At 39.0% G+C, this 27,994-nt stretch overlaps 1 protein-coding gene across 1 annotated transcript; it reads right to left on the bottom strand.

The window, feature by feature from the left end:
• Window positions 1-377: 377 nt before the first annotated feature.
• TNFRSF11B (TNF receptor superfamily member 11b) lies at window positions 378-27,990 on the bottom strand. Its single transcript, XM_063450272.1, has 5 exons — window positions 27,924-27,990; window positions 12,570-12,930; window positions 3,955-4,149; window positions 2,894-3,109; window positions 378-1,061 (listed from the first exon to the last, which is right to left on the bottom strand). The coding sequence occupies exons 1-5, from the start codon at window positions 27,954-27,956 to the stop codon at window positions 691-693; spliced, it is 1,176 nt and encodes a 391-aa protein (XP_063306342.1). The 5' UTR covers window positions 27,957-27,990; the 3' UTR covers window positions 378-690.
• Window positions 27,991-27,994: the final 4 nt, after the last annotated feature.

Below are 27,994 nucleotides of genomic sequence, written 5' to 3'. Positions count from 1 at the left end.
GTCTCGCCCACCGGCCGACGGAGTCAGTAGGAGGAGCGGCGCGGAGGAGTAGGCAGCAACGAGGGACATCATCGCTGCCTCAGGTAAGTGACTGAAGGGGTTTTCACCCCTTCAGTAACCGGGGATTGGGGGGTGGGAGGGAGAGTGAACCTGATTGTTTTCCTGGCACTGGAGATTCCCTTTAACACTTTTTTTTTTCTGAGTGATTATGTAGTCAGATTTTATGGATCTTGTATCAAATAAATAATGTGATGGCTGCTAAGGATACAAGATGTTTAAATATAAATTATGTTTAATATGCAATCACACAAACTTGCATACAGCCAGCGCAGGAAGCGAAAGAGGTATTAACAACCCCCCCCCCCCCCCCAAAAAAAGAGGCCAATATATCTAACAAGCAACAATTTTGAGTTTGATACTTTAACTTGTCAATATTTCCCCAAATGTTGCAGTTCAGTCTTTAATATAACACTATTCACTGTATAATGAATGTACCCTTACATGTAAAAAAAAATACTATGCAATATAGTCATAAATAACAAGCTTATAGATACCAGAGAAAAATTCCAGTTATAAACACTGCTAAAACAGAATGACATGTTTAATTCTTTGAGTGATAGGTTGGAGTGCAAATGTAACTCTTTCATTCGTAGGGCTTTTATGAAAATACAAATGGTTATCTGGGATTCTTTATGAAGAGTTCAGCTTATCTGGCTGTGCCTGATTAACAATATTTTCTACAAATTTTTGATGCATTCTGTACATGGAGTCACTGTTCAGAAACAGCTTCAATTTTTTCATCCGTCGACGCAACGGTTTCTTAAGCTGGCGTGTTTTTAGTAGATTTAGAATTTTTAAAGTATTTCCTTCATTTTTATTTCTGAAAAGATTTAGAAGCTTAAGTATTTGTTTTGGTGGGTCACATGTCTTTACGGTATTTTCTATGTCATCTTTTTCAATCTTCTTTCCATGTAAGCTTCGCATTAAATCTGTTAGGTCTGTGACCGTCAAATTTAAGTTTCTGACATGTTTTAAGACTCCCTTTTCGCAAACTTCGATGCCTGCACGTGAATAAAGAAAGCAATATTGTTAATAGCAGTGTCTTGTTGATGCTTGCTAAATTACAATTAAACAGACCTGTGGATACTGGTGATTTATCGGAATGATACATTTGTGCCATTGGGCTAAGCTTTGTAGTGAGTGTGGGATGCAGAAGGACTGTTGTAATAAAGGCAGGGACTAAGTTGGCCTATAATATATAACATATAGCAAGATAACTAACTTAGCGCTATAGAGTCTCTAGTCTTTCTCCAAATTGGCCGCATTTTTGTAAAAGACCACGAACGAAATGCCGACCATTTAATCTCAATGTAGTGATACTTTAGTTTTTAAGCTGCAATATAAAACATTGCCGTTTAGTAGATACGGAATGTTATGATTGCAGGTTTAACACACCTCTAGCGGCTGTTTTCCTGAGAGCCAGAGTCAGAACAGAGTCAGAATTGGTTATTCAGAAAAATGATGCTCATAGAGAGCACTTGATTGGTGCAGTGTGGCAATTTGCTGCTTTCCTATGGCAAATAACTTGATTGGGTGAGATAATCAAGATAGTTAACCTCAGTCAAGGAGGCATGACCGGCAGCGCAGTGAGGACTACAAGGGGAGTAAAACTTATTTTTTTATTGTGAACGGGAAGGTGGTGGTTGGAACACCTAAATACTTTAATGGGACACTTTAGTGTTAGGAATACATGTTAGTATTCCTAATAGTATACTGTACCTTCAAAGCTGGAGGAAGTCAAGTTTTGTGTGAAAGAAACCACTTATGTGTTTTATGAAGTCTTTATCGTGTTATTTTTTGCTACTTAATGTTTTTTTTTTTTGAACATCTTAAAAGTAGAGAACATACAGTGCACGCACAGAACCATTAAAGAGTTACTCCAGAAACCTGGACTACATTCAGGCATACTAAATGTTTTCCAAGGTAAACCTGCAGGAGTTTCCATTAACAAGACAGGAAGTACAGGAACCATAAAACAAGCAAAGTAAGCACAACCAGATGACTGTTCAGGACAATGGAAGCACTTGGGGCTGTGTTATGCAAGTACATTATAAATCAAGGGGTTTATTTATTATTAAAATACCGAACTGCAGTGATTTTAAAACCGAATCGGAAAATGTATGCAGAAAAGTTGTCATTTAGAAGAGTTCTCTACACCAACTATAGACACAGACTGAATATTGTAATTCAATTTCATTTCATTACTATTTGAAGCTTAGTGAAGAAACACTTGTTTGGCTGTGAAATCAAAGGCATTGATTTCTGATCCCTACGTAAACCTGGACAGATTAACACGGTGATTATAATTACTATTATTAATTTGAAGTTCATAATTCTTTTAAAATTTGTTTAAGCAGGGTATTCACTAACCTCTTGTTAATATTTGTAATAAATTTGTAATTTATTTGTAGTTCTATCCCCCTAGTACAATATCAAACCAGATTGAAATATATTGGTACTATACACATACCAGTAATAATACTAATTACTGGAGTTTTAATTTGGATCAGAATTATATTTTAAAGTGATAGCATTTAATGAATAGAAGAATTATCCAACATTTATGAAGGATAATTTGGCAGAATATAAAGTAACTAATGATATCAAAGCCTGTTTAAGAAGTAATATCACCGATCAATTATAATTAGAATATTTGGCAGACTGGATAGTAGGTAGAGTTAGAACATTTCTACAGAAATACATTGTTTTTCTCTATGATTCTTTGTTCTCTTTTTATGTACTAATTGCATGCATATATATAAAGTGTAATACTCTGCATTCATTTGAATCCTGCAAAAGTTTTTTCAGCAATCATAAGTAACAGTCTGTCCACCTTGAATGAAGTGAAATAGGGGATACTGTGCTTTGTTCTGTTCCTTCCATAATTTAAAGAGATAAAAGGGCTGATCTTCGGGATTGTAACTTTGTTTAATCCTTGATAACTGTTGAGCCATCACCTTAGCACCAGGTAACCCCTGTGCGAGAATAGTTAGCCAATTTGGGACATTAACAGAGAACCGAAATAACGCTTCTTCACAAAGCGTCACATCTATGGAGAGAAACAGAAAGCGAGTGCTATTAGTGCTAGTATAGATTTTAAAACAATAAACTGCATAAACAATAGCAGATCTGTTGCATGTATAATCTGGCCTTCAATTTGAAATTCACCTCAAATTCACTTTAGTAAATAACACTTTTAGACTTACACTTTATTATACAATATAATATTCTCTGCCACTATTAACGTCTGATGGGGAAAGGAAAACAGATGAAGGAATCAGGACCAATGTTGACCCTATTTTATAAATATGGGTCCTGCTGATTGTAAGTATTTGCACCTATTTTGGAAAATCGCTTTGTGGGACAGGAAACCTTCGGCACTCCATATGTTGTGGACTCCAATAATGCTCCTAGAGCAGGGGTGGAGAGCCTTTGGCTCTCCAGATGTTTTGGACTACACCTCCCATGATGCTTTGCCAGCATTATGTGTGTAAGAGCATTATGGGGGATGTAGTCCACAACATCTGGAGAGCCGAAGGTTGCCTATCCCTGTGAGCGATAATTCTGGAAAAGCATCAGGGGTGATGTAGTCGACAACATCTGGAGTTTTGAAGGTTGCCTGCCCCTGATAGATTAACAGTACCGTGATTTAAAGTTACACATTCAATGGGTCAGAAAAAATGGTCTGTTTTTTTTTTTTGGTTTGTAAGAATTAAATATATCTTGTTGTGCAGGAAATGTATAAGAAATAAGACTGGAACTGTACTGTGTTCTTTTAGGCCTGCTTAATCCCTGCCTGCAGACTGAAATATAAACTAGAATAAATGCAAATCTGAGACACGAGAGTAAGAAAATATTCTCATATGCGAGAAATCTTGATCCTTGGTGGTTTACCTAATTCACAGTTAGGTGTGGATTCTGGCGTGTTCTCCTCACATTGTACATCACTTTCCGAATTGCCTTTATTTTTAGTTTTAAGACCCAACTTTTCACAGTCCCTGTGTTTTTGGCACGGGGCACTTGCTGAAGTCACATCAGAAAATGTTCCCTTTGGGCATTTTTTACAAACTGTGTCACTGTCTGGTGTCCCTGTGGAAAAAACAAACAAAAATATTCATTGAATTGAATTATAGTGATAAGAAAACCAAACCTCAAAGTTTCGGCAAAACTGGGCTAAACCAGAGTTGGACAATATTTCCACATTCAGCACTTTAAAAAAAAAAATGTGCAATTCTAAATCAAATATTCCCTGAATTTCTGTTTTTTAAAATTAATTTCATTTTTATTAGGGTATCATGCAAGGTAACACATTTGATAATATCCCAATGAGCGTTTTACAGCAAGATGAAAATACGCTGATTCCAATAGTTTATCTCTACAATGCGTGAATGAGCAAGTTGGTGGCTTGAAACACGAACATGCAACGAGGAGGACTGCCACCCTGTAATTCAGTAATAGACAGAATCCATAAAAGGAAAGACAGATTACATTTAAATCTGAAAGCCGAATGATTCTGAGAACATTAACATATAAGTAGTGATGTTGCGAACATAACATTTTCCGTTTGCGTATGGCGAACGTGAACTTCCGCAAATGTTCGCGAACGGGCAAACCGGGTGAACTGCCATAGACTTCAATAGGCAGGCGAATTTTAAAACCCACAGGGACTCTTTCTGGCCACAATAGTGATGGAAAAGTTGTTTCAAGGGGACTAACACCTGGACTGTGGCATGCTGGAGGGGGATCCATGGCAAAACTCCCATGGAAAATTACACAGTTGATGCAGAGTCTGGTTTTAATCCATAAAGGGCATAAATCACCTAACATTCCTAAATTGTTTGGAATAATGTGCTTTAAAACATCAGGTATGATGTTGTATCGATCACATAGTGTAAGGGTTACGCCCGATTCACAGTGACAGACTAAACTCCCCGTTTAACGCACCGCAAACAACCACAAACAGTCAATTTGCACAACCGCAAACTTCCCATTTGCACAAGGTTGGATACCAAGCTAGCCATGTCCCGTTCCTTGTCCTCACTGATGTCATTGAAGGTCTCTTCCTCCACCCAGCCACGTACAACACCAAGGGTCCCCGAAAGGTGACAACAAGCCCCCTGTATTTTTTTTTTAAATGTACACTACTGTTACACCAGATATGAGTTGCACTGGTGTGACACTGTGCCCTGGCAGGCCCTGAAACGCACACGTGTGAAGGAAACTGACTGCTATTATTTCACAGTCAAATTTCTAGTTTTTTTTTAATGTACACTACTGTTACACCAGATATGAGTTGCACTGGTGTGACACTGTGCCCTGGCAGGCCCTGAAACACACACGTGTGAAGGAAACTGACTGCTATTATATTACAGTCAAAAAAGTTTTTGTTTTTTTTTTAAATGCAAGCTATTTTGACACCAGATATGAGTGGTGGCATTTGGCAAGTGGGCACAGTATACGCTGTGAGCCTGACACACACGCTGGCAGGCAGGCAACTGCAATTAGATTACACAGGGAAAAAAAAAGCAGACTGATGTTCTAGCCCTAAAAAGGGCTTTTTGGGTTGCTGTCCTTACAGCAGAGATCAGATGAGTCCTTCAGGACTGTAGTGGACACTGAATACACTAGCCTAGCTATCGATTTACCTATTAAATCAGCAGCAGCTACACTGTCCCTCCTCTCACTAATAATGCAGCTTCCGGGGGGCGGGGCCTAGCTGTCATGGAGGAAAGACGCACTTCATTTGAGCTCCCTCAATATCTCACTTTAAGCAGCTATCAACAAGCGAATTTCACCCCAGAAGAGGATGACCCAGCAATGTTGCTCCTACCTGACCGACCCGACATGCTTAATAGCGGTCAGCAACTCAACAGAGTCTTACTTAACTCGGCGTGGCAAGTGTGGCCTTGTGCTCACCGGGCGGGAGAGGCGGCCGATCTCCCGATCCAGGGATGCCCAGAAGCAGCTACTTCCAGGCAGGAGCTCCGTTACACCCTCCCCCCCTCAGACCAGTGGGGGTAATCCCGGTCCACCCCTGAGAGGCTGTCTGGAGCTAATGGATGCACAGAGCACAGCCGCCCAGGCTGACATGCTCATCTGCGACTCTCTCAATATGGCGGCAGCCGCGTGTCCTCCTGGTACCAGCAAAGCATGGCAGGATATTGAGTCTAAGCTGGACAGACTCTTTAATCAATTTTGGAAGCAAATAACAAGCAGGAAGACCCAACAAGCTCCACCACAGCCCCAACAAGCTCCACCAACCATTAAAATCCACCAACGCAAAAGGTGTCGAAGACGGGACCGGAGGCACAAACAGAAATGCAGAGCCTGCCCCACGTCAAGCACTCGCCTCCGCTTTACGCCACCACAATCCCGCACTGGACGTGAAGCACCACCGGGACAGATCCAACCACCCGACAAAACAAGCTTCCACCACCTTAAGCCAGAGACTTGCCTTTGTTGTTCCAGGTATCAGGGACTCCCAGGGTCTGCACCTGGCGCCCAGAAGGGATCGGATGAGCACAAGCAGTAAACAGCAGCCTGCCAAGCATGTTCCACTATAGCCGATCCTCCACACCATGCCTTTGATCACATGAACTGCTCTCTGCACATTAACTAATCGTAAAGTGGCAAGTGTTTAAACATGTCATTATTTCACCTCCTAAAGAGTTTATTGTCGTAGTTCCTTACATGCCTTTACCTTAACCGTTCATGTATTATGTTATTCACTAGTCTCATCTCATGGGGCGACTCACACTTGATTTATAACTAGTGGTGGAGCTGCTGATATAAATACACAGTTGATAACGTGCAAGCTACACCCTAAACATGACAGCCATCTTTCACAACAATGTACTGCTATATACTCATACCCTCAGTGCAACTAGCTATGATATACGCACGTTCAGCCTAGCATGCTCAAATATAACACACTTCTGTCTAAAAAAAAAAAAAATAGTAATACAAAAATAAAATAAAAAAAAAGAATGCAGCTTCAGAATTAATCTAAATTGTATGCTGTCTAGGAGGTGGGAGGGTCTGCTTCTGATTGGCTGGAATGTGTCTGCTGACTGTGAGGTACAGGGTCAAAGTTTACTCAATGATGACGAATAGGGGGCGAACCGAACATCGCATATGTTCGCCATCTGTGGCGAACGCGAACATGCTATGTTCGCCAGGAACTATTCGCCAGCGAACCGTTCGGGACATCACTACATATCAGAGTCGTGAATGAAAGTCTATGGGAAGAGTCAGTGTGAAAATATTAATTCAGCAGTGTTATAATAGGGCTCTGGTGTCTGTTACCGAAGGCCTTATATCGTCCGTGGGTACTTCCATTAACTTGCACAGCTGATCACTATACTAAGTGCTATGACCTGGGCTTGCAGTCGCTTTATCCACCAGTAAGCACATTTAGGCAGATCTTGGATAGTTACAGCAAGGAAAGAGACAACCAGCTTCTGTCTTGGTACAAACAGCAACTGCATTTTAGTTTCAGTTCACATCAGGATATACAAACTACACTTCTCTTCCCCCATCTGCAAGTCCACCTTGACAACAAAAGCATACCTAGATTGGCCAGGCAGCTATCTCATGGCATGTTGTGCCATGTGACACTTTAAAGTCTCTTTTTGTCACACGCAAAACGTGTGGCTATGGGGAGCATTACAAACGCAGGTAGAGGACACCCACAGATAACAAAGAATGCTTATACAATAGCAAAGGCATGGTTCCCAGGCTGGCTGATATAAGAGCGATGACAAGGTAGTCAATTCCTCCATGAATCTTACGCCCTCAACTCTGAACTACCAGCCTGCTAGTTATGGAGGTTTACTTTGCCTTTAATATAGCATAATAAGGGTCTTTGCTCCAAGTAGTGGGGGTTGCATTTTTTTTCTAAATTTGTGTATGAAATATTAATTTTGAAATAGTTAAGCTTTCTCGCTTGGGTACAATTTGAGGGATTCTTATTACACGACCATCAGATGCGTAACACAGAGCACTTGGCCATACCAAAATGCCAACAGGAACAATAGAGGCATATAGCTTAATAGGCATGTAGCACCAACTAGAAGTTAATTTGTAAGTGGCCTCTTGGTATTTATTGCTAAGGAATAGGGGCTCTGACTTAAACGTGGGGTGATAGTGGAAATTCCTGCCTGGTTCTTTGTCAGAAAGGGCAACCTTAATTCATATTTGTTGCTCATGATTGAATGCTTGGTTTTCTCTGGTTGATATCATGTATTTCCTATTTAAAACATTGTCTTGCCTTGTTTAATTGATTGATTATTAAGTCTCCCTGGCTTTACTAGCCGTAAGTAGCCCTGTTCTTTGTAGCCTATATTCCTGTGGGCCCAAAGTAACTGTTCAATTACGCCACTCATCATTGGCTTCAGACCTTAGATCATGCTCCTTACTACTCATGTGGATTATCTTTGTTTTCCGTTGTTGGCTTCTGACTATGGCTCTCATTTCTGACTACTCTCTCAGAAAACCACTGTATGCCTGCTGCCTCCCTGACTTCCCACCTCGGCCACCACTACCTGTCTACTCTCACAGAGTATGTTTTGCTACAACACTGGCAACAGACCCCAGCTGACGAGTCGCGATCAAACTCTCAGATTATCCTTTCAACCACTGTCTCATTCATACGGACTTCGTTTCCAAGTGCTCAACTCAAAGTAAGCACCATAATTGCCTTGTTGTTATATTCACTCACTCCAAAGACTCTGCTCTAACTCATGGACTTTAAACTTCTCCATTGTCTCATTACTGCTCCCTCTGCTAAACACTCCCATTTCATAAAGGCCTCTGCAGCCTTCAATGGTAACTGGACAGCATATGCAGCTCCCTACTGCTCCTCACTGCTACATTCATGCTGCGTTAACCTGACCTCCTATTCAGTGTTATACCACTTGGGCCTCCTGGCACGTCTAACTAAACCAAACCAAGCTCAAATAAGGAGATTCTGCCTCACTGTGTCTACATCAAAGGATGTTGTATATTGTCCATGTTGTATTATTTATGCAGAAACTTCCACCAGCTTCTGAGAGCTATCTGCTTCCATTGTTAGGAATGTATAATATATGGGTGAAAGTTTGGCTGCTTACATAAGATTCACATTTTTGGTGATTTTTCTTTAAGCCACCTTAAGCCTTCAATGGGATGAAGTTGACTTGATTTAGGAGGGCCTCGGTAGAAGTTTAAGCTACATTTCAGATATCATTGTGAGCAGTTTGAGGACATCAGTTAGCCTTTAGCCTTTAGCTTCAGCACTGCTCTGGTTTCAAGCCTGGTTTAGCTATTAATCAGATGTTTCCCTCCAGAGACTTCATGGCCATATCTGCTCCGTGAAGTTCTTAAGGACGTGTGAGGATAATTGGATAATTGTTCTGTGAATTGTTCTGTGAATTTTTTATAGAAGTTGTGAGGTAAGTACCAGAACTCTAGTTTCAAGCATCCATCACTATCAGATACAATATTAAACAAGTGAAATGTTATAGGTAATGTATACTATATAAAAACGCAATCTCATTGCATACATGTTGCTACTAATTTATTAAATTGGAATTAATAATTTTATAATTAAATACTTCCAAATTAAGACCTGCGAGGTAACTCAAAATATATCTTACATAAGTTATCTTCTAACTACACTTGTTCATATTATTATCACCTATGTATTTGTGAGACAACACCTATATACTCTATTTTGAGTTATTACAGATTTTCCATTTATTGACAAAATCTAAAAAAAAATATAGGAACACTAGAAATTGAATCCGCTCTGATTATAAATAAAAAAAAAAAAATCCATAATTTCAGCATATGACCAGTTATAAACACTACAACAAAAATGACAACATTTGACTGGAGAATGTGTGACATCATTTATCCCTGCAACCTCCATCAATATGGCAATCTCAGACAAACACACACACTCTGTTACCTCTAAATCCATACCAGCTATGTGTAGGGACACCACACATAATCCTCATAGTCTTCCAGCCTAGTCAGCCTCTCAAACTGCAATCCATCTAGAATTTTCCATCTGGCCATTCCAGACCTGGAGATAAACAAGATTGTGCCGCCAGGCAAACAACAAACCCACAAGCCTACACAAGTCTTGCCTACTGCCTCATTTAACAGACATGCCAAATTACCTCCTGTGGCTTCTAATCAGTAGAGGAGTGCTTAGATGCTGTGGTCCAAACAACTTTTTGTCCAGAAGGCCTCAAGTGTTGGCAGATTTTGGAGCATGTTGACAAACAGTGACATGGGATTTCCCACAAAATGAACACGTTTACAAAAGCTCAAATTAAATAGCAATTTAAACCCAAACCATCAAATTTTTTGTACTTTGACTTTTTAGATGGTTTTATACGAACCAAATATCATCTATTTGTTTGTTAATGTTTGGATTAAATTTGGGCATTATTTTTATTTTGGAATTCTTTCAGACAAATGAAATTCTGATCCGTGCCGTGGGCCGTAACTGCATGCAGCCATTAAGTAGATAACTCACTAAATTGGTACCCTTGTGGAATTGCCATGTATAAGGTTACCAAATTATGAAGCTATTTAGTAGACAGCTCCTTTTTTTTTTTTATATATATTTATGGCAATCCTACAGGAAGCAGGGAGCTATCTACTAAAAAGCTGAAATACCAAAGTTACGAAAAGTCTTTTTTTTTCAGACATAATTTTTTCAGACAGCTAAACTAATACTAAGTCAAACATACTCTGTATCAGTAAAAGAAGGTCCCCCGTGACTTCTATGTTTCCATGATAGAGAGCACCTAAAGAAATAATTAACTTGGGGGCTATTAGACTATATTAAACTAAACCATAGATCTCCCTCCAGCCCAACCTACTGGTGGCGGGTAAGGAACCTAAATAATAATGGGGGGGGGGGGGGAACTATTGTTCCCCCCCAAACAAATAGCCAAAATTAGAACAAAAAAAAACTTATTCATCCAAAAAGGAATTCCCAAGTCTAATATTTACTTTAACTTATTACATACGGTGTCCAGAAACTAAATAATATTTATTTTCATGCTTTAGATTACTGAAAGCGGCACTTCCATCTCCGTTTACAGAACAGAGGAAAGGGCCACCACTTGTACATTCTTTGTAGCATTGGCCAAAGCAAACATTAGTCATGTGTCAGAATCTTACTCGTTGCTTGGGAACTAAAAGGCGATTCTTAGAAAGGATATAATACCAGTGGTACAAGTGTAATCCAGTGACATTCATCTAGACGTCATCAGGCTATAGACATACATAAACAAAGATGAAAGATTTAAAGCACATGTTCCCTTTAGGATTATGATCGGAAGACTAGGTAAAATCCACATTTTACTTTTATTTAAAATGACTCTGATATTTTGCCCTGTTCTCTCTTTTCAAGAACATTGCAAACTGCCCTTATGCCTATTACATATAATAAACTTACATGACACGTGCCTAATACATAAAGACAAGACATAATGCATTACGCCTTCCAACAAAGTCATTACAAAATGAAACATCTGGAACACATTTTACACTATCAAAAACCCAGTGAAAGCTTATTATAAGTTCTGAAACTTCTTAGAGTAATTCAAAAGTTGAGTTGGCTACATAAACACAACCTGTAGGAACTCTGACCATGGAGAGCATGATAAAGTGAGAAGGGGTTGATTACTTTCAGTTTCAATGTTAGTGCAACAAATGTAGCTAACGCTTTCCTGAGATGCAGATGAGGGGAGTTCAAGGGAATACTATATTTGTTCTGTTATACTGTTGTGTTATTATTATTATCTTGTTTTCTTATGTGAAATCGTTCACATGTACTTTGTGTAAAGATATATGTCTAATGCAAAATGATATATAAATGTCCGCCTGCGTGAAGCAATTTTGTACATCCATTGTGACACCATTGTCATTTGTCGTTCGGCTGTGTGACCTTCCATGCAAAATATGAATAACGATACTGTTACAAACAAACAAAAATGTTGCCCATTTGCTGAGTGGGCTGCCACGTACTCTCCTTCTTCTGAAATAGCATTTACAATACTGTTTACTAGTTCATGGAAGGTTTTATGTACACTGACTGTTTCATTGTTTAAATATTTATCGAAAATGAAAACATTTAGTAACTTGCACACGATCTTTGCCTTAATTACGCTGACACTGTATATTGCAGAGTTTGGTTATCGTTCATAATCCCTTAAGAACCAATTGCGGTCGTTGCAATACATAACTCTGTTTCTCTTAGAGGGGAGCTGTCACTTCCCAGAATTTATTATATCATATTTAATTATCGCTATATGTAACAAGTATATGTGTGATGCTGGAAAATAAAATGAAATGTAAATTTAAATCATGTGTTTATACATTGCTCTGAGTTTTATTCATCTACAACACTAACCGGTGACAATGATAAGTCTCAATTAGGAAGGAAGCAATGTATTCACTTATTTGTATCTTCTGATTTTAAGGCAAAAGTTATAAAAAAAATTACATACCTAACTGCGCCACACCAAAACCAGGAGGACATTGTGTATGAGAATCGCAGAATTCTAAGTACAAATAATGTCCTTTCATACACTCACAGACCCGGTTGTGAGTTCCGTTGCATTCTTGCTTTACGTACTGAAGTTCTTTGCACACGGCACTGCAAAACTGGCATTCGTGGTTAGAGTTCCATGTGTCGGTGTAATGATGGGATGGACATGGCGTGCATTGCGTTTTTTGGTCCACGGTGCAGTCATGTTTGACATATTCTCCCGGTGGACACTGGTCGCAAAGTAAATGTTGAAATGTGGTGAGATCGTTGTGGTAGTATTGATGGGGGTAGGTATCTATTGCCGTAGAGATGTGGAACAGCTATAACAGAAAAATAGCAATTAAATTACATTTTATTTAACAGATAAAATCAAATAATACATTATAATAAAATATTACATTTAACCTTAAACTCTTTAAACAATATGGGGCGATTCAGAAGCACCAAATAATATTAACTGCATCAAAGAAAAAACTATTTAAATCGGCAAAAACTTATAAGGAGAGAAAAGAATACTGAAATGTCCCCAGTTCATATTCCCTCCATTTGATCAGATTAACCCAGTTACAGTATTTTACGAACCAATATATAGAAAATTAATGTTTACTGTTTGCAACATTCTTAGATATCACTTGTGCATGTCATTCCCAAGCTACAGAATTGTAAGCTATAATTGTGTAATATGCATATTATAGCCTTTTTAGAGAAAATTTCAATATAAAGGTATTTTGGACGTATTCTGGATTTATTCTAGTCAATTCGATAGAGCCCCACCAGTCTGGTAATTCTAAAGAGATAATGAGCTAACCATCCCGATTACCATGTTGTCTGTAATGGGGGTGAGATTTGTGAACAACTGCTTGACAAATCTTGGATGGACTGTACCCATTCCCTCCTTGCATCATGACCACTACAATGAGCTATAATGGCTATAGTGTCGGTTAAATTCCACATTAAGAAGTCTGTCTGAGTACTACAGAGAGGAATAAAGATACACTGACAACCACAACATTAAAACCACTTGCCAAGACAGCTCTGAGGTATCGTGGACTCCACAAGACCTCTGGCCAAGTCCTGTGGTATCTGGCACCAAGACATTAGCAGCTGATCCTTTAAGACCAGCAAGTTGTGAGGTGGGGCCTCCATCGATGGGATTTGTTGATCCAGCTCTTCCCACAGATGCACAATGGTATTGAAAACTCTGGAATTTGGAGGCCAAGGCTACACCTTGAACTCTTTGTAATGCTCCTCGAACCATTCCTGAACACTTTTTGCAGTAAAGCAGGGTGCATTATGCTGCTGAAATAAGGCACTACCATCAGGGAACATCATTACCATGAAAGGGTGTACGTCCTGTACAACAACCTTTATGAAGGTGCTATATGTCAAAGTAGCATCCATATGAATGCAAGGATCCAAGATTTCTCGGCAGAACATTACCCAAAGCACAACACTGCCTTTACCAGCCTCTGGGTAGCAGCACTGTGACATGGCTGTGTAATACAAACATACAAAATGAAGTCCTGTGCTCAAATATTCTCTACTCCTGGGCAGCAGCAATGACGGTTACTAGTACACATCAGCCCCACTACATATAATACCAATCTCCAAATACAAATTATGTTTGTATTTGCTATTGCACTGGATCAAAATACTTCTGTCCATTTCTTTCTAACCTAATGTCCCTCTTTTGTATGAGCTCGGCATTCTTGGTGTGTCTGTGTCTTTGAACTGCAATAAATGTGTTTAGAAATCAGTCTGTGTAAATACGATATATTGTTCTTATGCTAAATTACATTTTAGCTGCATAAATCATTATTGGTAAATCACCTAAAATTTTTCAGAATATTCCTGCCCCCGGCCACACAACCCACTCACACCCCTAACATTATAGGGTTCATCTTTGTCCACTGGAAATGTCGGGAGGTATGCTAATGAAATAAAGTGGGCATGGCAGATTGGAAGATTGGCACACACACACGTGTACCAGTTTTTAACTTCCAAATATTTTTGTTGCCCATTCAGTTTCTGAAACCGCTAATTTAGAAACCATTATTAACACCATAACCAGGTTTTTTTTTCCCACTGGGTATATATATTTCCAAGGCAAACTAAAGGAATTGTTTCAATAAACAAAAATATATATATTTAATAATTTCAATATTGAACTGTGAACAAAAAGCATTTAGAGATGCCACTGGGTTCCATAATTTGTTCTTAAGCAGGCAATCTAGCAGGATCCTGCATTGAATGAAAAGGAATGCACCATACCCACTGCAGCATATTGTAGTGGTTATGGTGCCAGCAATGCCCTGACACCTCCCCAATGTAAATAGTCAACAGTTTGACTTATTTTATGAGGACCACTGGACACCAGTTGCTTCCACCAGTGAGATACAGAAGCTGCTGTATGAGACCTCTGCCGGTTCTCCTGCACTAAACACTACTGAGAAAATCCGCATCCACTCTCAGCCAATGAAATAAAACCTTCACCCCCAGGTTTAGCTCAATGCTGATAGCTTTCACAGAGGCCGTGACTGGCACCAGGCGTACCACAGGTGAGTTATCAAACTGTTAGCAAATGGGATGACTGCTTACATTGGTCTTCAATGGGCTTCAGGACACACCTCGAACCAAACATAGAAACATAGAATGTGACGGCAGATAAGAACCGTTTGGCCCATGTAGTCTGCCCAATTTTCTAAATATTTTCATTAGTCCCTGGCTTTATGTTATAGCTAGGATAAGTTCAAAACAGGAGAGAGATATTCTGTCCAATGGCCTATGTTAAAGGGACACTATAGTCACCCAGACCACTTCAGCTCAATTAAGTGGTCTGGGTGCCAGGTCCCTCAGGTTTTAACCCTTCAGATGTAAACATAGCAGTTTCAGAGAAACTGCTATGTTTATAGCAGGGTTAATCCAGCCTCTAGTGGCTGTCTTCCTGACGGCCGCTAGAGGCACATCCAGCATGCAGAACGTCTATAAGAAATCATTGAGAAATGCTTTCCTATGGACTGTTTGAATCTGCGTGCGGCACCTGCCACGCATGCGCATTCCACTCCACTTGGGAGCTGACGTCGGCGGGGGAGGAGCGATCACCAGGGGAGCCCGGCACTGCATTAAGGTAAGCTGCTAAAGGGTTTTAACTCCCTTTTGCGCCAAGGGAGGGGGACCCTGAGGGTGGGGTTACCCTTTGGGCACTACTTGTTTTCCTGACACTATAGTGATCCTTTAACCCCTTAAGGACCAAACTTCTGGAATAAAAGGGAATCATGACATGTCACACACGTCATGTGTCCTTAAGGGGTTAAAGTTAAAATATAACTTTTAATACAATCGTTAAAAAGCTAGAGAAAAGAGGCTAGCTCTAGTTAATTCACATGAAGTTAAGTTTTAAGTTATCATCTGTAGTGAGTGTAGCAGCTTATCTACTTATCTACTCTAAGTGAGGTGCCCTTGAAGGCACAGATTTGCTCTCTAAGCTGTACCAGGCACTCAGGATATTTAACTCTCGACTAACTACTTGTAGCTCGGTGCTGCAGCTGTGTTATCCTACAGGACATTTAGCTCTCAACTAGCGACTTGTAGCTTGACTCTGCAGGTGATTGAGTTTTTTGATGCCTAAACTCGATCGTGTCAATATACCCTTGTTATCCTGCAGTACGCTACCCAGATTTACTGTCCGGTCTGACCTCCAGACCGTTTATAGAAGGCATTCACCTCTCGGCTACCTTAGCCTTTAGGTCTGTATGCCGGACTAATATATTCTGGTTAGAGTTTTTATCTTCAACTAATGTAGCAGCTTATCCTTCAGGTGCCCTTGAAGGCACAGATTTGCTCTCTAAGCTAGGTGCATGCACCAGGCACTCAGGATATTGAACTCTCCACCAGCTATTCTGGCTAATTATCTCTCTGGCATTTATTCTTATTATTGCTATCTTTATTTATTATATTTTCTTGTAAATATATGTGAGTGGTGCTCTCCCACACATTGGGCTTTAGTATCTTGCACAACAACTGTATATTTTCAGTGATCACCCTACAGTGATATAAGATTCAGATTCCTACAGGTTCCCTGTATTTTACTGGTGACAACGATACTTTGTCTCAACGAACCTAGCACAGTGGAGTTATCACAACATTGTATCCGGTATCTATATAAATTGTTAGCCTTGACTTCTGTGGAGAGACCATTTCAGTCTCCCCACTGCCAACCTTAGACATTAACCTAGATATATAACCAGCCGATATATCCTGTGTATATATTTCCCACACCTTTACCCTTTGCTTACCCCTCCTCCCCCCTCTTTGGGGTTCACTTAACTTCATGTGAATTAACTAGAGCTAGCCTCTTTTTTTGCTAGCTTTTTAACAATTGTATTATAAGTTATATTTTAACTTTAACATAGGCCATTTGACAGAATATCTCTTTCCTGTTTTGAACTTATCATTAAGGGTTACCCCCTAATTTTTCCGTCCTATTGATATGCTTCTACCTTCTCTAACTTATAGCTAGGATAGCCCTATGCCTATTCCACTACAGCATGTTCCTTTAACTTACCTATTGGACTTTTGTTATATAAAGCACACCTTTAATCATGTTGTAAGTTGCATGCAAGGTCGGTGCTGCCGTTAGGATAATAAGGCATTCTCCTGGAGCGCCCACTGAGAGGATTTTCTGGTGGGCTGCCCTGCTGCTGTCTGAGGCCGGTGTGCTTAATGAGAACTTACTTAAGAAGATAAAGCCCTATTCAGGAAAATATATATCTGCAACCAAGCAGGTCAGGAATTATTATTTGCTATTAATTTAATCCCTCTACAATGTAAGCTCATTGAGCAGGGCCATACACCCCCTCTGTTCCTGTATGTCCAGTTGTCTGGTTACAATTACATGTCTGTTAGTCCACCCATTGTACAGCGCCACAGAATCTGATGGCGCTATATAAATAATAAAATAATAATAATAATATGCTGGTTTGCAAATATATCCTTTCCTGAATAGGAATAGGAAGGTAGTTCTCATTGTACTATTGCTGTTGTAGTGTATCCAGCACATAATCTGCAGTTTAAACTATTCCCCCCCCCCCCCCCCCCCCCGCCCCCTTTTATTTGCAGTGAGCATTTAATAACTAGTGCGTCCCCTAGTGGGAAATACTAGTATTTCTTTTGGTTTCTATTGTGTTCACTAAATGTGTCCCTGGGACGTCTCAATTCTCTAAATGCCTCATCACTGCAATTCAGAATTTAGTGAATATACCCCTGAGACAATGTAGCTGCATTCATGAGGGGGCGGCAAAAGGGATCTTTGTCTACAGGGGCACAAATCCTTACACAGGTCCTGGTTGCTAGAGAAATGCATTCAAATAAACACTGCTAACTCCAGTACTCAATCAGTCACCTTTTATGACATATGTATATACCCGGTTTATTAAATGCCCAGTTAAAAGCTACTGAATATGTATGTTTTTTTTAATACTAATGCTTTTGTCCTTTTCCTTCCTGAATTCACCTGCTCTTCGCTTGCATAACCGAGATAAATTCACAAAATGTGCTTCTGTTGTTATGAATGGATGCTTATATAACTGGAATGCACTTAGTCACTCAAGTACCACAATCACTGAGATGCCACTTACTGCTGAGAGCCATACAGAAAAATGCAGGGACTTAATCCAGTTACCGTTTAGTGAGACATGTGGTCAGGGCATTGTGAATGATTTCATACAGTAACATTTCTGGGAAATATCCCAGCTGGCTAAAGGATGGACCACCTGACGCCAGTTACACATGAAATGGGGACACTGGACCCTTATGTGTGAGATCAGTCTGATATATAAACTGGCCAAGGGTCCCTCTGTTATTGCACAACTGAGAAACATGCTGTATGAGACCCCAGAAGTGACCAATGTAAGGGGGCAATACTTAATCTGTTATCATTGTTTTCATAAACTCTTGTTTGTGGCTTTTACAAACAATGTCATTCCCCTGTTTATAAAAGAAAATAAAGTTGTGTACTCAAATCAGTGCCAAGTATTGTTTAAGCAAAATATAAAAAATAAAATCACAGAGCTCCATAGAGATAAACTTACAGTATTGTGTGGCATGTATCAGTGTATCGTGGAACGCCAATTAATTAATTAAAAAACTCATACTGTAGTTTGTAAGAGTGTATCACAGAGCTCCACAGGCAGAAAAGTCACAGTAATGTGTGATATATTAGTGTCTCACAGAGCTCCACATTAGTAACTCACAGTAACATGTATAAGCCTATCACAGAGCTCCATAGCATTAAAACTCAGATTGCAAGACAGCTCAGTTTCAGTTCAATTAAACACATTTTTCTTTAATGAACAAGAAAACGTGTTAAAGCATCCAAATCGTGACAACCAAACAGCATGCGGATTCTGATTGGTTGCCATTAGACCTCAAATTAATGGCCTTTTTTTTTTTTATGAATGCACGGCAGAGCTACAATAAAATACATAGCAGTGTACAGAGTTTATTAATGTATCACAGAGCTCTGCAGCAAAAACATATGTTCAAGAGCGTGTCTAACAAATCCACAGTAATAAAACTCAGTGACGTGGGAATTGCTGGGTGCCAGAAACACCTGGGGCTTGAGTCCATGTTGTGCATAAATTCACACGAGTGTGACTAACGATTAGTTTATGCAATATATCATGTGCTCAACAGGTTTTATTTTTTTTATATATTTTTTTCTATTTTACTCTTTTGTTTGTTTCTTTACATTTATGTTATCAGTACGTCTTGTTGATATTTTACTTTATTTTTTATTGGAGTGACATTAAGGTGATATTCCTCCGTCCTTCTGTTGACTATCTGTAGGGATTTAATAGCAATTGATTGAAGTTCTTCCCTTATTGTTTAGACAATAGAAAAACATGTTGGCTCTGAAGATCTTTTTTTTCCCCATTGCATGTCTATTTACACTATTTTAAGGAGATTTTTAATAAAGACATTTTTTTTTATTATTGGGAACGAGCAGTAATGAGAATATTTCAGGAATGCATATTCTCCTGAACCCTTAGAATTTTGCTCTGCCTCTGACTTGTTGGGTTCTGCCCATTGAGACCCATATACTCACCACTGATCCAATGAGATATCATGCTCTGTTCAACATCATGAATCTCTCCATCCATGTATGTGGAAAAACAACAATCACTTTAAAAAGCTCTGACTCCACCCACGATGCTGTTACCCAATGGCAGCCCCTAAATACTGGGCAATCATGCATGCCTGTCTTTCAGGGCGTACAGATTCAGAGTTTAAAGTAAATGGATGACATAAAAATATCAGTTTAGACAGATTTAGCACATCTGAGGGGCCTATATCAAGAGAAAGAGGTACTTTTTAGTCACTTATTTCCAAAATTGCAACCAAAAATTGGGGGTGCTACTCCACCTGCTCGTTTGACCCATTCTACACTGATCTCTGACTTTCTTTTCTTATTCCAGCTCATTTCACCCAGATTTAAAATGCTGATAAAAATACAAGAGCGAACAAGGAGCCACAACAGACAGAATACCACTGACACTAGTGGGACGTTCATGCTAACTTTCACATTTTGACCACACGTAGTTACTGCCACCTTAAATTTTACAGTAATTCTACCTTCAGAACGCAGGTTACATTGTGTCAAAAGGTTTGGTGCTTTCCACAACAAATAAAAGCACTTTGGTGATTAAAAAAAATAAATCAAAAGTGATGAAAAGGTTATAACTGAATATGTTAACTGAGAGGGAACTAATTCTAAGCTTTCAGGACACCTGGGTTTCTAATTAAATGCTTTAATTCCAGATTTATTGTGTGTTAGACAAATACGCAATATAAACACACAAAACATGTGGCAAAGAACAGTTTATAATAAACAGATGAGACAGGCTGTGGTTAGGACTCCATGCTGTGTCCTATGGACATGTTCAAAGGGGGACAGGGGAAGAGAACACTGCAGGAAAACAAGTGTTCTAAGGGAATATAAACACATGTATGTAAACAAATATGGCTGCCTTATCTCAGGGATGTTATAGAAAGAAGTAAACATTTAAAGGAACACTATAGTCACCTAAATTACTTTAGCTAAATAAAGCAGTGTTAGTGTATAGATCATTTCCCTGCAATTTCACTGCTCAATTCACTGTCATTTAGGAGTTAAATCACTTTGTTTCTGTTTATGCAGCCCTAGCCACACCTCCCCTGGCTATGATTGACAGAGCCTTCATGAAAAAGAAAACTGGTTTCACTTTCAAACAGATGTAATTTACCTTAAATAATTGTATCTCAATCTCTAAATTGAAGTTCCAATCACATACAGGAGGCTCTTGCAGGGTCTAGCAAGCTATTAACATAGCAGGGGATAAGAAAATCTTAATTAAACAGAACTTGCAATAAAGAAAGCCTAAATAGGGCTCTCTTTACAGGAAGTGTTTATGGAAGGCTGTGCAAGTCACATGCAGGGAGGTGTGACTAGGGTTCATAAACAAAGGGATTTAACTCCTAAATGGCAGAGGATTGAGCAGTGAGGCTGCAGGGGCATGTTCTATACACCAAAACTGCTTCATTAAGCTAAAGTTGTTCAGGTGACTATAGTGTCCCCATTGCAAAGTATCACTTTTCATGGATGAAAACCAGAGATGCACAGATATCATATAATCGTAGGACAAAATGGAAAATCTCAGAGATGTCGGTTTACAAATTCAAATTCTGTAAATGTATTCACTGTTAGCTAGATTTTTTTCATTTATCTTGAACATAAAGAGAGAGAGTGATTAAAATAAGTTGCAATATTCCAGAAAGGGAATAAAATATAAGCAATCAAGCACAAATATGATTTTTGTCGCATACCGTTGACATGACAAAAATAAATAAATAAAAATGGTCCAATACCCAGATTATGGGAATTCCTGCTAATTATGCTTGCATTGTTTAAACTGCAGCTTCCCATGAATGTCAACAGATATAGAAAAAACAAAAAACAAAAAACGATATCTGAATGGGGGCACAAAATTATGTATATACAATACTTTACAAGGCTATACAGGCTGCCAATGCAGGCTGCAAGGATAGCCTACAGTGGGTTCAGAGCCCTCCCTGGCTGACTAGTAAAATACCATAAACCACAAAGGTTCCTGTTGAGTGTACAGAGAGGGGTTATGACATGTTTAATCTCTTTGAGCTATGCAGCAATGAAAGGCTGACTGATGTTCCTATATATGTTTATATTGGGAATTAATGGTCAACCTTTTGGCAGCACTGTGCCGAAATAAGATTGTGATGGTCCTATTTTTTTTTTAAATTGAGGTGTGTATGTTGCCATATTCTACTTGTGTTATTTATACTGCAGTTGCTTTGTATCATTGTATTTGTGCGTATGTGAGCTATAATATTGTATATGTTCATGAGTAGTTTGTGGCATTGTGTCCCTATGAATGTGAGCTGTGTATTGGTGCTGTCTGTGGAATTGTGTGTGTGGATGGATATGTCACATAGTGTGTTTGGTGGTGTGTGTATGTTTGGGGCTGTTTGGGGTATTGCATGTGAGAGACTGTGCATATGGGGTTGTGTGCATGAATGTGGATGGTTAGTTGTGTTGCGTTTGTGTGGATTGTGTGTATGTTTGTCTGTGGGCTGTTCGTATTATTTGTATGAGGGGAGGGTTATTGTGCATTTGTCACGACCTGTTCTGTTCAGATGTCTGACCTTGGCTTCTGGTATCCAGTACTTTTTTTACAATTCTTGTTTAGTTTGTCTTGGTTTTTCTGGTTTTCTATTCCATGTCTGGTTTTCTTTATGCTGGATTTTCTGGGTTCATTCCTTTATTCCGTTCCTGGAATTCCCATTCTCCTTGATTCCTTTAACCCCTTAATGACACAACTTCTGGAATAAAAGGGAATCATGACGGAATATATCCGTCGTCTGTCCTTAAGGGGTTAAATGTTTTATTTTTTTGTTGCCATGCCCATTCCTTTGCCATTAATCCATTTTGTTTCTGTCTGTTCCTGCAGGTGGTTTAATTTCCTCTGCTCCTTTCTTTGCAGGTAAGTACTGGGTGTGTTTTATTGCTTATTTAGTCATGCATATCTAGACAGTTAGAACCCACCATAATTGTAGTACTTTGGCGCAGTGGTGGGCTGCATACATCTTGGCCATTTATGTATGTGTAAATCTCCAATGTTTATTATATAGTACTTAGTTGTGTCTCCTCTTGTTTTGCCTTGTATCTCTTGTCTTGTTTTATTTTGTATTCCCTGTTCATGTACAGTCCTGTCCTGTCCATGTCCTGTTAATGTTTCCCTCATGTATTGTGTACATGTTCTGGGTTCTGCTTTCTGTCCTTCTCCGGTTCTGGGTTCTTCTAGTCTTATCTTATCTTGTTTGGTGTCTGTTCTAGTCTTGCCTTGTTTCTAGTACTGGATACAAATCAGCATAACATCTAGCTCCTGGCATCCACTTAAACTGCATCAGGGTTCTGGTATGTGGCCACTCAAATGCTGGTGCTCAACACCAGGGAGCGTGTGGTTACCCTGCACCAGACCCTAATTGTCCATTTCCACACTGAGACTCCTATCATCTACATCAGGCACACAGGGGTCCCGGTCTTCAGACCGCATTTCTGTGTATATCTAGCAGTGTAGGTGGCTTCCCTGGGGTCCAGTGGGGACCAAGCTGGCCAGGTACAGGTTAAGGACAGGAGCAGCAACAGCAAATGCTCTACTACAGTGTGGATTCCCATTCAGAAGTGCTGGGAGGAAGTGCTCTGAGATCACTTCCTCTATGTACTGCAATGCAGAAATTGAGAATTTTCCTTCACCATCTTTTCGTATTAGCAGATATCTGAAGTTTCACTGATATTTCAAGTTTTCCTGATAGGCCAGACCCTGTTTGACTCTGGCAGCCTTGAGTGCCGTGCAAAGACACCTCGAGTGCCATGCATGGCACACGTGCCATAGGTTGCCTACCCCTGGTCTAGAAGATTTAATTTTGTCATTGTATACAATGGACACTTTTAGAACAATAACCAATACAGTTTATTAAAGGTGGAAACGTGTAAATGTCTCATCTACAATAATCAAAACACATTTTCATTTGAAAGGAATTTCAGATTATTTTATAGCAGAGCTTGCCTTTAACTGAGATGAATCAGGACAGTAGGAAAGTACCCGGCCCTCAAACTGTATATGCAATACACTGGCATTTATTATATAAATACATGATTACATAGTAGCTTTGCACACTCTTATCTTTGCTATCTGTGATATCTCCTGTGTGGTGCAACAGTGTACATACGTCACATTTAGTTGGAGAAGACGTGGTGTAGATCTGTGCTACATAAAGAGATGATTTGTTGATGCCAGCCTGTCAATGAGACCTCACTTGAGGTTTGCAACATGCAAACAAATTTATTATTCTTTAAAAGGCTAGAGAAAAGTTTATAGCAAGTGTTGAAATCAGAGGTGTGGTGGGGCTTGGTAGTTTAGTCTGTTTAGGTGGTGCACTGGTATCGATGTGTCTCTACTTGTGTTGTCTTGGATGCTAGGCCAATTACAAAATGTGCAACAACAAAATATGATAATATTAAAAGAAAAGATTGACAAGAGGAAAGGGGACCTGAGATACAATATTGGAGCTAGGACGAGAAATGTGGAGGCGGCAGAGCTGTGTAATGGGAGAGCTGGAACACATGAGGGAGACTGGAGACATAGTTACGAGGTCTGCGAGACATGGAGAGGATGCTGGGATACATAAAGAGGGGCTAGAGTGTATGTAGGGTAAAGTAAAGCAACTTTGAGACAGTCTTTAAACATAGATGAACAAGAACCGTCCACTGTTTCACTAAGTGATTACTTGACTTTTAGCACTTTGGCCGAGAATGGATCTTTACACAGTAGATAACAACCATTTTTTTTTTTTTTTTTAAATATAATTTCATGATAGTTGAAGCACTCTGCTATGGGCTGAATTCTCTGAGTATTGGGGATATTCTTACTTGTGATCCAAAAGTGAGATAAAGGAAAATACAGCCAAAGTTGAGATATAGAGATCCAAACTGGTACTGTCACTGTGGACCCGGTACTGTTGGGAGCTAAGCAAAGTTCACATGAGATGACAGAGTCAGAGAAGCACATTAATCTATTCCCAAATGTCATCTCATTTTTTTTCCCAAAGCAAGCTTTAGAACACAGTACCGTACTTATATTTTAAGATCTATTGGCACGGAGATGAGAGAATTAATTCAATAAATACTCTAGGTGCCTGGTTTAGATAAATAAAGGCTTCTTACCTACAGGTATTTATTTAATGTTTATTTTGAAAACACGATTAACATTTCTTAAAATCCTTAAATCTATATTTAAAAAAATTAGTTGAACCACACGTTACTTTGATGTGTGGATTTTTCTTCTCAGAAGCATCAAATATGGAACAACCAAAACTTTAAGGTTGCATTCCATGTCCCTCTCCTTTTTGGGCGACTATTCACTAAACAGATCTTGAAGAGAACTGGAAAGGAATAATATATTTCGAATAAAAAAATAGCAATTTGCTTATGTCGGCTTACAATGTGCAGTCCTATTGTCTATTACCCCCAATACCTGGTTTAGTTATGAGAGGCTCTTTCAGTACTGAAAAAAATAGATTAATTCTCACCTTGGTAAACATCAATTTGGACTTGTTTTATGTACGTTATTGTTCTATAAAAAATACAAGGTAAATTCCTATGTGTGATTGATTAGGTGAGGTTTAAGGAATTTACTGGCTGTAAATGTTCTCTGAAGGCCTTGTTTGACCTGTAATAATTATGTTCTCACAAAATGTACAAAGCGGCAATCATTCATTTTAACTATAAATATCCAAGCTTTGCGCAGAAATAATTTTCTAATCCTTCCACTTTTTACTCTTTTGTATTTTTTTTTTTGGGGGGGGGGGGGGGGTCATTAATTGTATTTGCAGCTGTGGACACAAAGAGGGTTACTTGATAGTTTAACCCCTTAAGGACCAAGCTTCTGGAATAAAAGGGAATCATGACGTGTCACACATGTCATGTGTCCTTAAGGGGTTAAAGTCTTTGTTGCCATAACAGCGGGAAGAGTTTCTTAAGGAGACATTACACGCAGTACCAATGAATCTCCTAGTTTCTGTCTCCCATCATCCAGGGTCTTCCAAATCAGTATAGCTGCAGTAATTAACACACTGATAAGTAATGAGGTGCAGGCACTCCTACACTTTGACAGTGTAAAAACATGTATGTCCATACTGTGTATACAGAAACATAGAAACATAGAATGTGACGGCAGATAAGAACCATTCGGCCCATCTAGTCTGCCCAATTTTCTAGTTACTTTCATTAGTCCCTGGCCTTATCTTATAGCTAAGATAGCCTTATGCCTATCCCACGCATGCTTAAACTCCTTTACTGTGTTAACCTCTACCACTTCAGCTGGAAGGCTATTCCATGCATCCACTACCCTCTCAGTAAAGTAATACTTCCTGATATTATTTTTAAACCTTTGTCCCTCTAATTTAAGACTATGTCCTCTTGTTGTGGTAGTTTTTCTTCTTTTAAATATAGTCTCCTCCTTTACTGTGTTGATTCCCTTTATGTATTTAAATGTTTCTATCATATCCCCCCGGTCTCGTCTTTCCACCAAGCTATACAAGTTAAGATCCTTTAACCTTTCCTGGTAAGTTTTATCCTGCAATCCATGAACCAGTTTAGTTCATAGATTACAGGATACAGCACACAAATAAGTACATAGAGAGCTATGAGAGCGCTTGTACAGCAGACACAAAATGCAGAATTGGGAGTTGCTTCATTCATGAAAAAAAATACATAAATGAAGCTACTCTGTGTGTTCTCAGTAACCACAAAAAGCAGTGTCCACACACTTTCATTAATGACATTTTCAAAATTTAACTAGTAAACACATGCAGAGTCTGACGACCAAAACAACTGTCTAGCTGGTCAGTGCTTCATTCCCATCCTTCCCAACCCAGATATTGGCTTAAAAAAAGCCATGTTTTAAAACAGCAGGACATTGGTTAAAAGCATACAGAAATATGGGGTGGGAAAATGGAAACGTGACAAACTTATACATAGCTAAATATTAGTTAAAAGTTCATAATGTTACATGCTATGGAGTGGGTACATATGCAGATTCATTGTTTCTTGTTATAATGTTAGAGTACTTGGTTTATGTTCCAGTACATTTCAAGTGACATAAATGTATATGGGAATCATGACAGTCTTACTAAATCTGAATTGGTAAATAATGTGTCTACATAGTAGATGATTTATCCAGCTGACTAATTAATCTAACATATACATATGAATAAACAATTAGTGCAGCAAAACCCACTTTCCCCCAAAAGATGAAAAAATAGGTCCCATTAGAACAAGGCACATCATGTTTATCAAACAGCACCCAACAATACGTTTACTGTAGCCCCATCCCTCCCCAGTGCAGCAGACACTCTTTGGATGCATGATGAGCAGTTAAGGATATTTTTTTTTTTAGCATCGTTTATTTTAATCTTTTTTTTAACCTTGAATCACAGAGCTAATTTTCCAATTTAAGAATGGGACACAAAATGATGAAAATGAACACAATTTGGGTTAACAAGCAATACTGTATCCAAACTCACATGCTATATGTACACTACATGATTAAACTTGGTATAAAAATCACTATATATTTTATTTAACAACAGGCATAGGGCAAATATAACAGAAAGAAACACACCTTAAACTGTTTTAAATAGTAAAACATCAATATTGGTAGATTGTAATGTAAACAATAACAATGTGTTAGCCCATGCAATCTAAAGAGACAGCACACCGTGTGGCTACAATAGGTTTTTATCTTTAACAATCAGCAACATTAACCAAGTTAGTTTTCTTTAGCATCCACACAGTGCCTGTACTACCACCAGATTTATGTAGAACTCACAGTGCAGTCTGAATAACACACAGGAACATGAACATTCTAACACACACACAATGCTTAATGCAGTGCATCTATTGTCTCTATCTACAAAAGACTGAAAACCCCATTAAACGCAGGGAACTAAAAGGCAGTAAAATATCATGATGAAATAAATTGTATTTGCATTAAAAACAAAAATAAATCCAGCAAAAAATAATATATATATAAAAAATAAGCCATTTGTAAACAACCACCACCTACAGTAAACGTTCTGATTGTTCTATAGAGTATACAATATAAGCCCCTTTCTTTTCTGTTTCCTGAGTACCATCAAGCTGATCCCAGCTCACAGACACTGCTAACAGTATACTCACCAGCAGCAGCACACAGCTCCAAAGACAGAACATTGCAGGGCAGTATGAGAGCTCACACTAACAGTACACAA

The sequence above is a fragment of the Pelobates fuscus genome, chromosome 4, assembly GCF_036172605.1.
Source record: "Pelobates fuscus isolate aPelFus1 chromosome 4, aPelFus1.pri, whole genome shotgun sequence".
NCBI classification, from domain to species: Eukaryota; Metazoa; Chordata; class Amphibia; order Anura; family Pelobatidae; genus Pelobates; species Pelobates fuscus.
The sequence above is the reverse complement of the archived record's forward strand: the minus strand, read 5'-3'. Positions and strand labels throughout refer to the sequence as shown.

Excerpts from the sequence above, each read along its gene's own strand:
- TNFRSF11B (XM_063450272.1), bottom strand. The coding sequence starts at position 27,956 with ATGTTCTGTCTTTGGAGCTGTGTGCTGCTGCTG. Across the intron at positions 12,931-27,923 it reads GGAGCTGTGTGCTGCTGCTG|CTGTTCCACATCTCTACGGC; the intron begins GTGAGTATACTG and ends TTTCTGTTATAG. Across the intron at positions 4,150-12,569 it reads TTTTGGTGTGGCGCAGTTAG|GGACACCAGACAGTGACACA; the intron begins GTATGTAATTTT and ends TTTTTTCCACAG.